Source organism: Mauremys reevesii, unplaced genomic scaffold (genome assembly GCF_016161935.1).
Source record: "Mauremys reevesii isolate NIE-2019 unplaced genomic scaffold, ASM1616193v1 Contig44, whole genome shotgun sequence".
NCBI classification, from domain to species: Eukaryota; Metazoa; Chordata; order Testudines; family Geoemydidae; genus Mauremys; species Mauremys reevesii.
Window position 1 is genome coordinate 211,274 of NW_024100856.1, and position 14,048 is coordinate 225,321.

A 14,048-nucleotide genomic window follows, 5' to 3' on the forward strand; every position below is an offset into this window, starting at 1 on the left:
CCAGAATTACAGCAATATTCAGATTACTCCCAGATCTAAAGGTCCAGTCACTTACCCCAGGTCAACTGCTCCTTAGATCTCACACCAAGACAGCCCTTGTAGCCAATATTATATGACAATTCATTAAAAAGGAAAGCTGTTATTTATAAAGTTAAAGCAGGTAAGCATGTAAATACAAATAGGTTAAAAATCTTAATTTTCAAAAGGGAACAGAAGCACCTAGAGCAGTGATACTCAGATCTCAGTGGTTCAGGAGCCAAATTAGAAAACATTACCCAAAAGAGCCACAGGAGTGTGAATCCATTGTTTCATTTGCTATAGTGCAATCCCTATTTAAACAGTATGACAGGGGAAATATTTACTTTTATATATATATATATATAAATTATTCCCAAAGCAGATAAGTTAACCCTTAACATAGTAAAAGCATCCTGATTGGTTAATAATTAAATCATCCAGTGTTTTAATATCATGTGCTATAAAGACACAGGAGACACATAAAGGGCCATTTGTGAGCTGCAGTCTGAGTATCACTGGTCTATACTAAGCTCTGTGTCCTTTAGGGCTAACCCAGGCTCAGCAGCTGGGGATCTCTTGCATATACTCCGAAAGCTTTGCTCCTCAGCGTCCAAGCAGCACCGAGATAGATACAGGGCTTGGCTACACTGGAGAGTTGCAGCGCTGGTGGAGGCTTTCCAGCGCTGCAACTTAGTAACTGTCCACAGCTGCAAGGCACATCCAGCGCTGCAACTCCCTGGCTGCAGCGCTGGCCGTACACCTGGTCTGCTTGGGTTATAATGAGTGCAGCGCTGCTCGTCAAGTGTGGCCACACACCAGCGCTGTTATTGGCCTCCAGGGTATTAGGAGATATCCCAGAATGCCTGTTCAGCTACTCTGCTCATCAGTTCGCACTCTACTGCCCTGGCCTCAGGTGACCTGCCCTTTAAGTGCCCCAGGAATTTTAAAAATCCCCTTCCTGTTTTCTCAGCCAGGTGTGGAGTGCAATCAGTGAATCTTTCCAGGTGACCATGCCTCCACGCGGCAAACGGGCCCCAGCATGGAGCACTGGCGAGTTGCTGGACCTCATCAGTGTTTGGGGGGAGGAAGCTGTGCAGTCCCAGCTGCGCTCCAGCCATAGGAATTAGGATACCTTTGGCCAGGTATCAAGGTCCATGCTGGAAAGGGGCCATGACCGGGACGCGCTGCAGTGCAGGGTTAAAGTGAAGGAGCTGCGGAGTGCCTATTGCAAAGCCCGTGAGGGAAACCGCCGCTCTGGCGCTGCCCCCACAACCTGCTGTTTTTACAGGGAGCTGGACGCGATACTTGGGAGTGACCCTACTGCCAATCCAACGACCACAATGGACACTTCAGAGTGGAGGGAGGGGGGGAGGCAACTGTGAGGGCACTGGGGTGGGGGGAGACACCCCGGAGTCCCAGGAGGCATGCAGCCAGGAGCTCTTCTCGAGCCAGGAGGAAGGTAGCCAGTCGCAGCAGCCAGTACTTGGTGAAGGACAAGCAGAGGAGTGGGTTACCGGTAAGTGGCATTTATTTTCAGGATGGAAATGTTTCGGGAGAGGAGGCAGGGTTAGGGCGGCATGCATGCATGCCTAGATGTGGAATAGCCCATTGATGTGGTCTATCACGTCATGGTAATCACCCTCTGTAATCTCCTCAAAAGTTTCAGCCAGAGCGTGGGCAATGCGCCTGCACAAGTTTATAGGGAGAGCCACTGTGGTCCTTGTCCCAGTCAGGCTAATGCGTCCGTGCCACTGTGCCGCGAGGGGTGGGGGGACCATTGCTGCACACAGGCAAGCTGCATAGGGGCCAGGGCAGAATCTGCATTGCTGTAGAAGACCCTCCCGTGCTTCCCAGGTGACCTGCAGAAGTGAGATATCTTCCAGGATTAACTCCTGTGGAAAATGTTGGAAGACTGTCCAATGCAGATGGCCCCTGTAGCTGTTTGCTGTCCCCAACGCACAGAAACCCCTGCACAGCCCTGAAGCAATCAGTTTCCCTTACTCACCATTTCATGGCTCCTGTTGGGTTCTGTGTGCTCTGTTTGGTATGGGAAAAGTATGCTAAAGTGAAGACTGTAAACTCCTTCAGTGTGTGGTAATTAGTGTCTGGATGAGATTATGAACAATGCTACCCCTGTTAACTGTTGCCATTTTTGCCTTTTGAAAAGCGACCTTGACTGCTGGACTGCCCCGTCTCCTCGACTGGACAGAGACTACAAAACCTCAGGAAGAAGCTGCAAAAAAACAAGGAAGACATGCTGAAAGTAGTTATGGATCAGTCTGCCAGAGAGAGTAAAAACCTGCATGACTGGAGGGAAAGGGAAAGCAGGATCCGCCAGAGAAACACAGCGGCCAGGAGGAAAAGCACAAAGCAGCTGATAAGCATCCTGGCGCGCCAAGCGGACTCTATCCAGGCGCTCGTAGCCATGCAGGCAGAGCAATACCGCGCCCGCCCCCCCCGGTCCCAAAGCTCTTTCCTTTGGGCCCCAATGTCAGCTCCAAACCCCCTTCCCCAGCATCCAGGTTCTTACCTCCACCAGCTGCCTCCAACACCTGTACATTCACCAACCAGCCCTGAGAACTACGACCCTTACTCTCTGCACTCAACCCCCATCACCATGCAGTATATGCACGCTGAAGTGCAGCAGTCATTGCACAGCACTCCAGACAGGACATATGCAAACCTGTGACTGTACAGTTCACCAACCCACCCCCCTGCCCTTTTAGGTTCCCAAAATGTTGTGTGTCTGTCAAGGAAGTTATTTTCTTTTCAATAAAAGAATGCTTGGCTTTGAAAACAGTCTTTATTATTGCAGAAAGTGAAAGATACCATAGCCCAGTAAAGAAACAGGCACTGCAAATCATTTTAGGGAAAACAGAATCCTACTAACATTGTAACCACTGTACTGCCGTACATTGCAGTACACTGCCGTACACTGTACTACTAACATTGCAACCACTGTTGGCTTTCAGCCCCAAATTCCTCCCTCAAGGCATCCCTAATCCTTGCAGCCGTGTGCTGGGCCTCTCTATTGCCCTGCTCTCTGGCTGTGCAAATTCAGCCTCCAGGACTTGAACCTCCGTGGTCCATGTCTGACTGAATGTTTCACCCTTCCCTTCACAAATATTATGGTGGGTACAGCATGCGGATATAACCGCGGGGATGCTGCTTTCCCCCAAGTCCCGCTTCCCATACAGAGATCGCCAGCGCCCCTTTAAACGGCCAAAAGCACACTCCACAGTCATTCGGCACCGGCTCAGCCTGTAGGTGAACCGGTCCTTGCTCCTGCCAAGCTTCCCTATATAGGGTTTCATGAGCCAAGGCAGTAACAGGTAAGCAGGGTCTCCAAGGATCACAATGGGCATTTTGATGTCCCCTACTATGATCTTCCTGTCTGGGAAAAAAGTCCCTGCCTAACGTAAGTGCAGGCCCCGATAAAGGCCCAGTGTGAGGCCTGAGGCTTGAACTAAAGTAATGGTCAAGACTTAGCTAAAAAGCAAAGTCAGGCTGTGAGCTGAAGGCCGGCTCAGGTCACAGAAGCTGGCAAGGAAAGGGCTGATGCTGCATAAACAGATATTCACCTAGCATACCGAAGTATAAACACAGCACCAGAATACACTATACTGAAACATTCCATAGATAATAAAAGGACAGGCCGACCCATCCCAATGACAGGGGCAAAAGGGTAAAATGATGGATAGAGTTGTTTTGATCAAACCAACATGTACAAGGTAGAAGGCGGCACCTTAATACGTAGAGAGGTTGAACCTTGCTGCGTAGAGGGGTGGCCCCTCAATACGTCGTCAGGTGTGATGTGTAACTTGTTTGTATCTGTGTATAAGAATGTACCCCTGGGGCGGTGTCTTGGTCCAGCCAAGCGGGCGGTGGAAAGTTCCGCCACTGACTGAGCTGAGTCCATTGTCAGGGAGTACATATGTACTGGCTAGCTGTATCTTAGCAGCACCTTGGACTACGTTTGCTAGGGAGCTGGAGACTGTGCTTTTTTTCGACAATAAACCTGGCCGACGTGCCTTCGTACCTTACTAGACTCTGTGGTTATTGGGGGTTCTCGTCGGGTCTGCTGGGTCAGCTATCTGCACAGAGCTGGGGCAGCACACAGAGGGAACACACGCATGCAGCCGAGTGATATCAACATTGGAGAAAACAGAGCACCACATCGGTAACACTCTGACAACACCTGCATCTTCCTGAACAGGCCACTGTTCCGAAAGATGCGTGCATCATGCACCTTTCCAGGCCAGACTGTGTTAATGTAAATGAAACTCCCACCGTGATCCACAAGCGCCTGGAGAACCACAGAGAAATACCCCTTCCGATTAACGTACTCGGATGCTAGGTGGGGGGGGATGCCAGAATAGGAATATGCATCCCATCTATCGCCTCTGCACAGTTAGGGAAACCCATTTGTGCAAAGCCATGCACAATGTCCTGCACGTTCCCCAGAGTCATGGTTCTTCTTAGCAGGATGCAATTAATGGCCCTGCAAACTTTCATCAAAACTATTCCAATGGTCGACTTTCCCACTCCAAACTGGTTCCCAACCGACCGGTAGCTGTCTGGAGTTGCCAGCTTCCAGATTGCAATAGCCACCCGCTTCTCCACTGGCAGGGCAGCTCTCAAGCTCATGTCCTTGCGCCGCAGAGTGGAGGCGAGCTCAGCACACAGTCCCATGAAAGTGGCTTTCCTCATCCGAAAGTTCTGCAGCCACTGCTCGTCATCCCAGACTTCCATGACGATGTGATCCCACCACTCAGTGCTTGTTTCCCGAGCCCAAAAGTGGCGTTCCACAGTGCTGAGCATTTCCGAGAATGCCACAAGCAATTTAGTGTCACATGCATCAGGCGACTCGATATCAGACTCCTCACTGTCACTTTGGAGCTGAAGGAATAGCTCAACTGCCAAACGTGATGTGCTGGCGACACTCATGAGTAAAGTCCTCAGCAGTTCGGGCTCCATTTCCCACAGAAATCACGCTGCACAGAGACTCACAATGGCAACAAACGTGGACAGAAAAACTGACTGCTGGGATGTGAAGCGATGCACCATGGGGCATTGGGACAGGAAGCAGAATGACCCGCACCCTTCCTTCCCCTTCCCACAATCCACAGCGCCAAAATGGGATGAGGTGCTCTGTGGGATAGCTGCCCACAATGCACCACTCCCAACAGCGCTGCAAATGCTGCAAATGTGGCCACACTGCAGTGCTGGTAGCTGTCAGTGTGGCCACACACCAGCGCTTTCCCTACACAGCTGTACGAACACAGCTGTAACTCCCAGCGCTGTAACCTGCAGGTGTAGCCAAGCCCACAGTCCGTTCTTGTATCCAACCTCCTCCTTTGTGCTCCGAGCTGTTGGGAGTTCAGCACTTCGCACTAGTTAATTTACGCTCCTGTCTGGTGATTTTCACAGTCAGAGGCTCCCAACACAAATGCTCCAATATCACCTTACGATGTGGGATGCGACTGTCAGAAGTGGGATTAATGCTGGAGCAGCTCACACACATTCACTAAAGTCTAAGCACATGCTTATAATGTTAATACCTATTTTAACACACAGGTGAGCCAGCCTGACCCCAGCTGGGGATTTCTCAGGGTTCCACTGAGACATGGGGACTTTGGCATGAGCTGGTGGTACCTGGTCTGTGTGTGTCACACCTACCCGCTCCCTGCCCTCTAACCCACTGGGCTCCTGGAAGGGAGTGAACAGGCTTTTCCAGTGCTAATTTCCATAATACACTTGTTATGAGCCCCCTTCCACTGCCGCCTCCTTTGCCTTTGTAAACGCATCAGGTTTGCTGCAGATCCAGTGTCTCTTGCTGGTGCATCGTAAGCTGCTGACCCTATTCTCGTCATTCAGATACGCGCAGTCCCCATCTGCTGTTATCGGAAACCTGCAAGACAGAAGCCAGGGAGCTGGTGTCAGGCAGGAGTTGGGTGTTTCCCATCAGTCGCAGACAGGGGGAGACACTCGTACAGCACAGGGAGCTGCTGCACTCGCAGCCCCTCCCAATTCCCCCTCCTGCACCAGCCACAGGCCCCACCCCCAGCGGGGGGCAGTGGGTAGCAGGGCCAGGAGAGGTTCTAAGATCAACTGGCCTCCATGGAGCATTTATGCCGGGGGGGGGGGGGGGAGTATTTTAACCCCATTTCCAGCTCCACCCACACCCCCAGCTGGGTCTGGATGGGCCCCTGCCGGCCCAACCCACCCAAAGTGCCCCAGGGGGAGATTCCAGGTGAGTGTCAGCATAAGGAGTGGCAGTAACACCACACAGAAGAGCTGGGTCAAAAAGACTCACAGGTGGTTGAATTCGGTGCCATTGACCCATTTCCAGGGCTGGCCCAGCTCCTGCTCCCTCCGGAGGCCGATCCAGTGGTGGGGGTTGCCTTTATAGCGCAGCAGGAAATCCTAAAAGCAGCAGAGGGAGAGGTGGTGTCAGAGCCCCGACTCTGCTGCTCCCCCAGGCTCTGGGCAGGGAATCCCAGGTGTACACGGAAGGGCTCTGAATGTTTCCAGGGGGTGGCTGGGGATTTTCTCCTCCCTCTTGCCCAGCTCTGGGTAATTCAGTATTAACCCTCCCACCCCAAACCCAGCTCCCCTCACCCCAATCTGCCTTGGGCTGGGGCAGCTCTTGGGTGCTGCTGGGTCTAAGCTGCCCCCCCCCCGCACTGCTCCATGCCAGGCCAGGCTCTGTGTGAAAACCTCTCCTTACAGAGCAGCTGAGCTCCCCTCACCATCGCAGGGGAAGGGGAGAGATAGGGAATAGGGAAAGCTGGGAGGAGCCAAGATGCATTCCCCACCCTATCCTCAGCCAGAAGGGGCCAGGGCTAAGAGAATCCTCCCCACAGCTTGCTGTCCTTTCGCCTACCCAGGAGCTCTGGCTCTTCAAGTCAAGCTGACGTCTCAGTCCTGCCTTCCAGACCCATACAGCCCAGCAGACACCTGAGCCAGCCCAGCCCTAGAGAGGGACAGTCTCCTGTTGGGAAGGCTGAGAGTGGGTGATCCCCACGGTCACACACTGACACCAGAGGAGCCCTGGGCCCAGCCAGGCCTGGCATTCAGCAGCTGAAGTCCATTCGCTCTGGGGTCCCAGCACGAGAGGGCTCAGAGCTTCTCCTCACCCCACAGGGCACAGCCCAGGTCCTACTGCAGCGGCCGGTGCATGAGCCAAGGCCAGGCCATTGCAGTGAGAGTCTCTCACCATTTCCTGCAGGGTGTCGATCCCAGCCAGGGAGGCACCGAGGGAGGAGCAGTGTCTCTGGCTGTGGTTCCAGTTCCCTTCAGCTTCAGAGAAATAGTAACATTTCCCTCGGTACCCGATCCAGCCGGGTGTGCATGTGGGGCCCAGAACAGCTGAAGAACACCCAGATAACAACACTGAAATGAGAAAGTAACATGTGGTTTAACAGGGGACCTGCCCGTCTGCGGGGAGAGATGAGCCCTGGCACCCCAGGCTTCTGAGACTCCCCTGGCAGCTGCAGGGAGCGTGTGAGGGAGCCAGGAGAACACCAGGAATCCAGCCCCAGAGGGGCGTTATCTGACCCTAGTGTCCCAGTGAAACCATCTCAGGTTCATGGCTCATTAGCCAATGCAGATTCAAAGTGAAGAGAACCAGGCCCAAGTGGAATGTTAGAGCAGGGGGTGGGCAGGGAGCTGCAGAAGGAGAGGACAGTTAAAGGGGAAGAAGAGTGACACTGGATAAGATTTTGAGTTCAGAAGTTTGTCAGGTCTGTTAACCTGGGCTGCTGCCCCCCTCCCCCTGCTCTGCGCTCGGCTCCCCAGGAGAGGCAGGTTGAGATGAAGATGGGAACAAACTCCCTTCCCTTCAGGAGACCGAACGCCCACTGCCTGGGCCCATCCAGCACAGCCAGACACAGGGTGATGGAGAGGTTTGTTGTGATATGTTTGCCTGGCAGGAAAGATTCCTGTGACACTCTCAGCCTGGGAGGACTAACACAGCTCAGAGCTTTTCATCCCAGGCACAGGATAAACAGCCACCCATTCAACAGAGCAACAAAAGGCAAGTGAATAAATGAGAGTGAAGTGAAGTAACTTTCAGTCAGGGCCATGAAATGCCACAAGGTGGCGCCAGAGCTCCAGTCTCAGGAAATGGCCAGTTACACTGACTGGCCAATTGCAACTCTCACCTACTGACGTTTCTCCCCCCCCAAATACAGCAGCTAGTACCCAGCTGCTCCACCTGCAGTGTAACCCTTTCAGTGCCAGAGAGAGCAGCAGGGGGGCCACCCATAACTGACACCAAGGAGCTATTAGCAAGGTCAGCGCAGCAGGTGAATAACCAGAGGCAGGTTATTAGGGTCACTATGGGAAGAGTGGCTAAGCCCCCAAGAATCACTCCTGCTTGCTCTTTTCTGGGGTGGGGAGGAGTCTGACCTCAACCCCCTCCAACTATTTTTGTGCAAGTCCCTTTTTATGCTCCTCATGTTGCACCACATTAACTCCCAGCTGTTTTTTAAGCCTGCCCCTCTGGCTGGGACACTCATACCTTTGTAAGAATATTAGCAGCTGTGGCAGCGGTGATCAAAGAATGATCAGGTTATGGGCCAGGCATGTATTTCCCTGGAGATTTCACAATTCAGTGTGCTGTACACATTTGTGCTCACATAAACACAGCAGGGTAGTCCGTGCATACGATACTTTATGGTCCTGCTCAGGGTGTGATTTGTGTCACTCATTTCAGGGAGCAACTGCAGCTGTGTGGGGCACAACTTCACATTTCACACCCTGTACGGAGCTGGATATGGGAATACACAGGCCCCGAGGAGAAAGGCTGCCAGGCCTGTGGGCTCCTTCCAGTGCTGCCTAGGAGGGACAGGACACAGCAAGGAGCCCCTGACCGGTGCCATCTCCACCATCTGACCCCACTGCATTCTGGGGGTTCTCTACATAGGTAGCTGTGGAACCCCAAGCTCACAGATCTCACCTTACACTGTGTGGGCCAATGCTGCCCATTCCAACAGCCGGCCAGTCCAGCAGGGAGCTGGGACTCACGGCCCGCCTGTAGCAGGGCAGCTGGCACCAATGTAATGATGGGGAGGCAGATACATCTGTGCAAACCCCTCACACAGATGTGCTGGAGCCGCATGTCCTGCTGTGGTAACTTACTGCAGTGACTGGTCCCAGGGCAAGCCCCTTTCTGCATCACTGCAGCGCATCGATGTGAGCAGTTTGCACCAATTCAACTGTGTCAATGTTACATGGGCTTGGAGGATTCCTAATTGACTCCCCTCTGCCAGCTACTAAATGTTCCTGGGGCCCAGTGATCAGATCCCAGTGCAACAGAATCTCACCCCTGAGTTTCAGAGCACCCCACACCCCAGACTATTGGCAGTTACAGCTGGGCTCTGAGGCGGCTTTAGGCCTATTGCACCAATTCCCCTGAATCAGGCCCCACGCGTAAGAGGGCCCCGCACCCAGTGAGAATCCCTTCCCTGGCTAGAGGCACCTTTTTAATTTTTACTTACCTGGTGGCGCCCTGGGTCTTCAGTGGCACTTCGACGGCGGGTCCTTTGATTGCTCCGGATCTTCAGCGGCACTGAAGGACCCACCACTGAAGTGCCGCCGAAGACTCGGAGCGCCGCCCAGTGAGTACAAACCCCACATGGTTTTTTATGTGTTTTTTTTTTTAAGTCATCCCTGCTGGGGCTCCGTCAGAACTGTTTGAATTGGGCCCCGCACTTCATAAAGCCGGGGCTCGTGTTCACCATGAACAGCTGCCCTCTGCACTAGCACATGCTGTCTGTGCAGGTGAGGAGTCAATAGCACTACGGGACCCTGCACTGCTGAGGTCACTAATTGATGGGTTTCACACGGCGTTAATGTGCTGCGTTTTACAGCTCATTTCAGTGACACGCCAGCACCTGCCAGCCCAGCCCTGAGCACGACCCGGGTATGCAGGAAGGCCAGGCTGGTACCTCAGGGCGACACGCTGCAGGCAGAGGGCCCAGCTCATTGACAGGAGAAGGTGCGGGGCAGCAATCACCCCCACTCTGCACAGGGGTACCAGCGACTGTGCCTGGGGCCCAGCAATAGTGACTTGGGCCCAAAGTGCTCAGAGCTGGGCTGGGGGAGCTAATGTCAGTCAGATCATCCGACACAGAGAGTGCCCAGGTGCAGGGGTCTGGGGGGAGCAGGAGGAGGGTCGTGGAGGAACATGCCCCAGGAATCCTCTGTCCCAGGGGCAGAAACCAGACAGGCCAGGAGGAGAGACTGTGACTGTGGTGGCTCCAGGGGGAATGGGAAGTGCAGAGAGGGGCAGGGAGGGCTGAGAACTCACCTGCCAGGACAGCAGTAGTGATGATGAGACCTAATGACATAACTGCAAAGGCGACTGCAAGCACAATTCTACTGTTCTTGTAGTTACATTTCTTGCAGTTACGTGGAGGTTCTGAAACACAAAGACCCGTCAGGCCGGGCTGCGAGGACACGTCTCACCGACAGCACCAGGGCTGGAGCTGCCCTAGAACATGCCCCGTTCTGTCGATGGCTCCTTCCCTCAGACGCTCTGGGAGAGGAGCCCGGAGGCTCAGGCAGGCTGGGGCTGGCAGAACAGTCCCTCCTTCCCCTCAGCCCAGCACCCTCCCCGGGCACCCCCAGCCAGGCTGTCACGGGGCCTGGTGAGCTCAGGGGCACAGAGACAAGGACCTGCATGTTCTGCTGGCAGAAGCTCGAGCTGCCCCCCCGCCTCCCCCACCCCCACGCCGTGCCCCCTGCCGAGTGCACCTGTCCCCGCACACTGGAGTCTCACACTGGCCACACACAGCAGAAGGGGAGAGAAGGAACCAGGCAGAGCTGGGCCAGGGCTGTCACAGGGGGTCTGACACATCCAGCCCAGAAGGCCCCTGCACAGCCCCACAGCCACCGCTCTGTGCACCAGGCAGCAGCTGGGATCGGTGCCCTGAGAGCCCCTGGGGGAGATCCAGTCCCTGCTGCCCACAGACGGGGGGTTGCTGGGCACTGGCTGGTGCCACTGAGAACATAGCCCCAATTTGGCAGTCTAAGTGTTTCCAACTTTTTCCCCAGGCAGCGATGCCCCATTACCTGGCTCCCTGCCAATCTTCTGGTGTCCATTGCAACCAATACAGGACACCTGCTGCAGAGGCTCTTTGCTCTCAGCAGCCCCAGCTGCTGGCCCCATGGTTTCACCCACTCTCAGGCTACAGACGCTGCTGCAAGCACTGGGCTGGGGTCACCTCTTCTCAGTCTGATGTCCTGGTCCCCGTCCCTGCTCTGGACTCTCCAGCCAATCTGATGGACCAAACACGACAGGTCAGGGTCGGGAATGATTTGTGATTTGTTGTTCCCTGCGTGGACAGGCTGTGCGATGGTGCGAGATGCGGCCATGCCGCTGGGGGCGCCAGGGCGGGGCGGGGCGCGGCGCCCGGCGCGCGGGGCGGGGCGCCCGGGGCGCGGGGCGGGGCGCCCGGCCGCGAGGCCATACACAGTTGTAGGACCCCCGCTGCATCCGTGCACAGCGCCCCCGGTTCCCCTTCTTCTACCCGCACTGCCAGGACGAGTCTAACGGCGGCTTACCAGGAATCTGTCCCGTTCGCTCCTTCGGTCCTTCCGGCCCAGGGCAGTGTCCTACTGGCGCCTGACACTCGAGCGTCCCGGTACGTCCGGGCGGGCAGCACCTGCATGACCGGTGCCTGGATCACTAGCGACTACGGCCGGAGGCGAGTTCTGCCTCCCGCTGTTGCGGTTCGTTCGCTCCAACTAGTCTAGTTCCTTCCCCCTGGGCTTTATAGCCCCTAAACTCTCAGCCAATCAGGGGCCAGGCTCCGCCCATTTCTTCTTGGAGCAAGGGGTGTCCCTGTAAGTCAGGTTTCAGTGTAGCAGGCGTGTTAGCTAGTTTCTTGTTAGTTAGTAAGCTTTAAGCGCTGCTCCTCCTGTAAGGAACCTATTCCTCTTTTGGATGGACACTCACAATACATAAAATGCTTGGGGGAGACCCACATCCCCCAAAAATGTGCCCACTGCACTAAACTAAGCTCCAGAGCGAGAAAAGACAAGGAGCTAAAACTTAAACTCATGTTACTTCAAAAATCCTTAGGGTCAGCCTCAGACCCTGGCACAGATTCTGCCTCCGCTCCCCGCCACAGCTTCCCCCCTTCAAAAAGGCATAAGAAAATGGCAAAAAGAGGGCACCTTCTGTCAAACTCAAAGGAAACCCTCAGACACAAACCTTCTCCAGTCAGATCTATTTCTTTACCTGTGCTCCCTCGCTTGAGCACTTTTGACAAGCCGGGCTCCACCCATTTGGAAAGTGAGCTGAAAATGCTGTACCTTTTGGCTTATTTGCAATGGAGAGGAAGAGTCTCAAGAGATTTTCTAAAAGCTCCTGTCCTGTCCAAATGGAAGGCCAAGGTTCTCCCCACATCAAACGTGAGGGATGGCTTCCCTATTATCCTGATGAGGTTTGAGATAAAAGGGTTGGAAGCTGAATAGGTTCATATGAAAAGTAGAAGTCATCTTGGGAGCGAATTTCGTATGGGGTCTGAGTGTGACTTGGTCAGGGAAAAACACTGTGATGGGGGGATGCGCCATCAGAGCCATTGTCTCCCCACCCTTCTTGCTGAAGTGATAGTGATCAGGAACATTGTCTTCATGGAAAGATGAGGTTAGAGAACAAGTGGCCATGGTTCAAATGGTGGTGTAGGCATTGGGACACAGCTTTAGGAACACAGCCCTGGGAAGAGCATGGAGACCTACTGTCCTGTGGGAGCGGAAATAAAGTCTGTGTGCCAAGCTAAGCAGCAAATTCTGTCAGGAAGGTGTTTTTGATGTTACACTCTCAGAGACACCGGGGCACGGAGTTTTTCCAGATTACTGGCTGAGGGCTCAAGCCGGTTCTCTCCTGTGGTTTTAAAGAAACTCCTAGATGCTGACCGGCACCCTTGTTGCTGCTGACACCACCTGGCAGAGCGGTTACATAATTACAGCCCAAATCCTTCTCCCTGATCAAAATTTTCCCTCAAAAAAAGTTGGACACGGGTCAACCTTAAATATGCCAGAAAACCCCCTCCACGCATTTCCCCCCAGCTCACCACTCATTGCGCAAACTGATGCACCCCATGCATGGCCGTAGGGCTCCTTGTGCCCCCAACAGCAGCTGCAGCCGGGAGCCCATTGGGAGAGCCCAGGACAGTTCAGCCCTTCGAGATCAGCACCCAAAGAGCCCCTTCCCTGGTACCAACCCAGGTGGGCTCTGGGTAGAGATCGGCTCAGCTCCCCCTGGCCTCAACCCCCCTCCCATCCTGGACCGCTCCTCCTCCCATCCCATCCAGCCCCCATTCTCCACATAAAACATCAAATCTGAGTGAGTGACATGGTTAACACTGCAGTGTGCAGACAAGAACCACAGCTAACCCATCAACGCAAAGACAGAACCTGGGGCTCAGTGGTTATTGCCTCATGCTGCATTCATAGTAAGTGCGCTCATTTTACAAGTAAAACTGGTTCGTTTACTGTCTACCCGGCCCACACCACTAAGATTTGAGAATCAAACTGGTTTCTTCCCCATTTGCATGTGAGGATGGGTCTGCAGGCTGAACTCTGCCTTCAACGGCACTCGGCAGCCCGACTGCTTGGAGAGCTGTAACTGATCGGCACTGCAGTAAACAAGGCTGTTGATACACAAGGAGCAGGAGACTCCAGCTCACAGCTGGGATGTGTGGTGTTGTGTAGGGAGAGTAGGTCTAGGGGCAGCAAAGGAGGGTCTCTGGCAATAAGGAGGCAGGGTGGAGTGTGTGTAGGGCACGGGGGAAATCAAGAGGAGTTTCCATTAGCAGCAGGTTGAAAGCCCCACCACTCAGGTGACAGAAACTATCCTGATCCCCAGCATAGCACACTGCCAATGCCACCCCTCCCCATCCCTTAGACAAACAGCTTCCTGGGGGCGGGGGGGTCCACCTGTATCTCCCTGGAGAGACTTTCCTTTCATCTGTCAAGACTGGAACGCTGAGATCTGCCCCTTCACAATTCTTTACCTG

At 54.2% G+C, this 14,048-nt stretch overlaps 1 protein-coding gene across 1 annotated transcript in view; it reads right to left on the reverse strand.

Annotated features, from left to right (window-relative positions):
- Positions 1-5,778: 5,778 nt before the first annotated feature.
- The window catches only part of LOC120394250 (C-type lectin domain family 2 member D-like), a 75,172-nt gene continuing 66,902 nt past the window's right edge, over positions 5,779-14,048 (reverse strand). The window contains exons 4-5 of the mRNA XM_039518487.1: positions 6,335-6,444; positions 5,779-5,929 (exon numbers count right to left, since the gene is read on the reverse strand). Of these exons, the coding sequence (XP_039374421.1) occupies positions 5,779-5,929; positions 6,335-6,444 (261 nt within the window). The remainder of the gene's footprint in view (positions 5,930-6,334; positions 6,445-14,048) is intronic.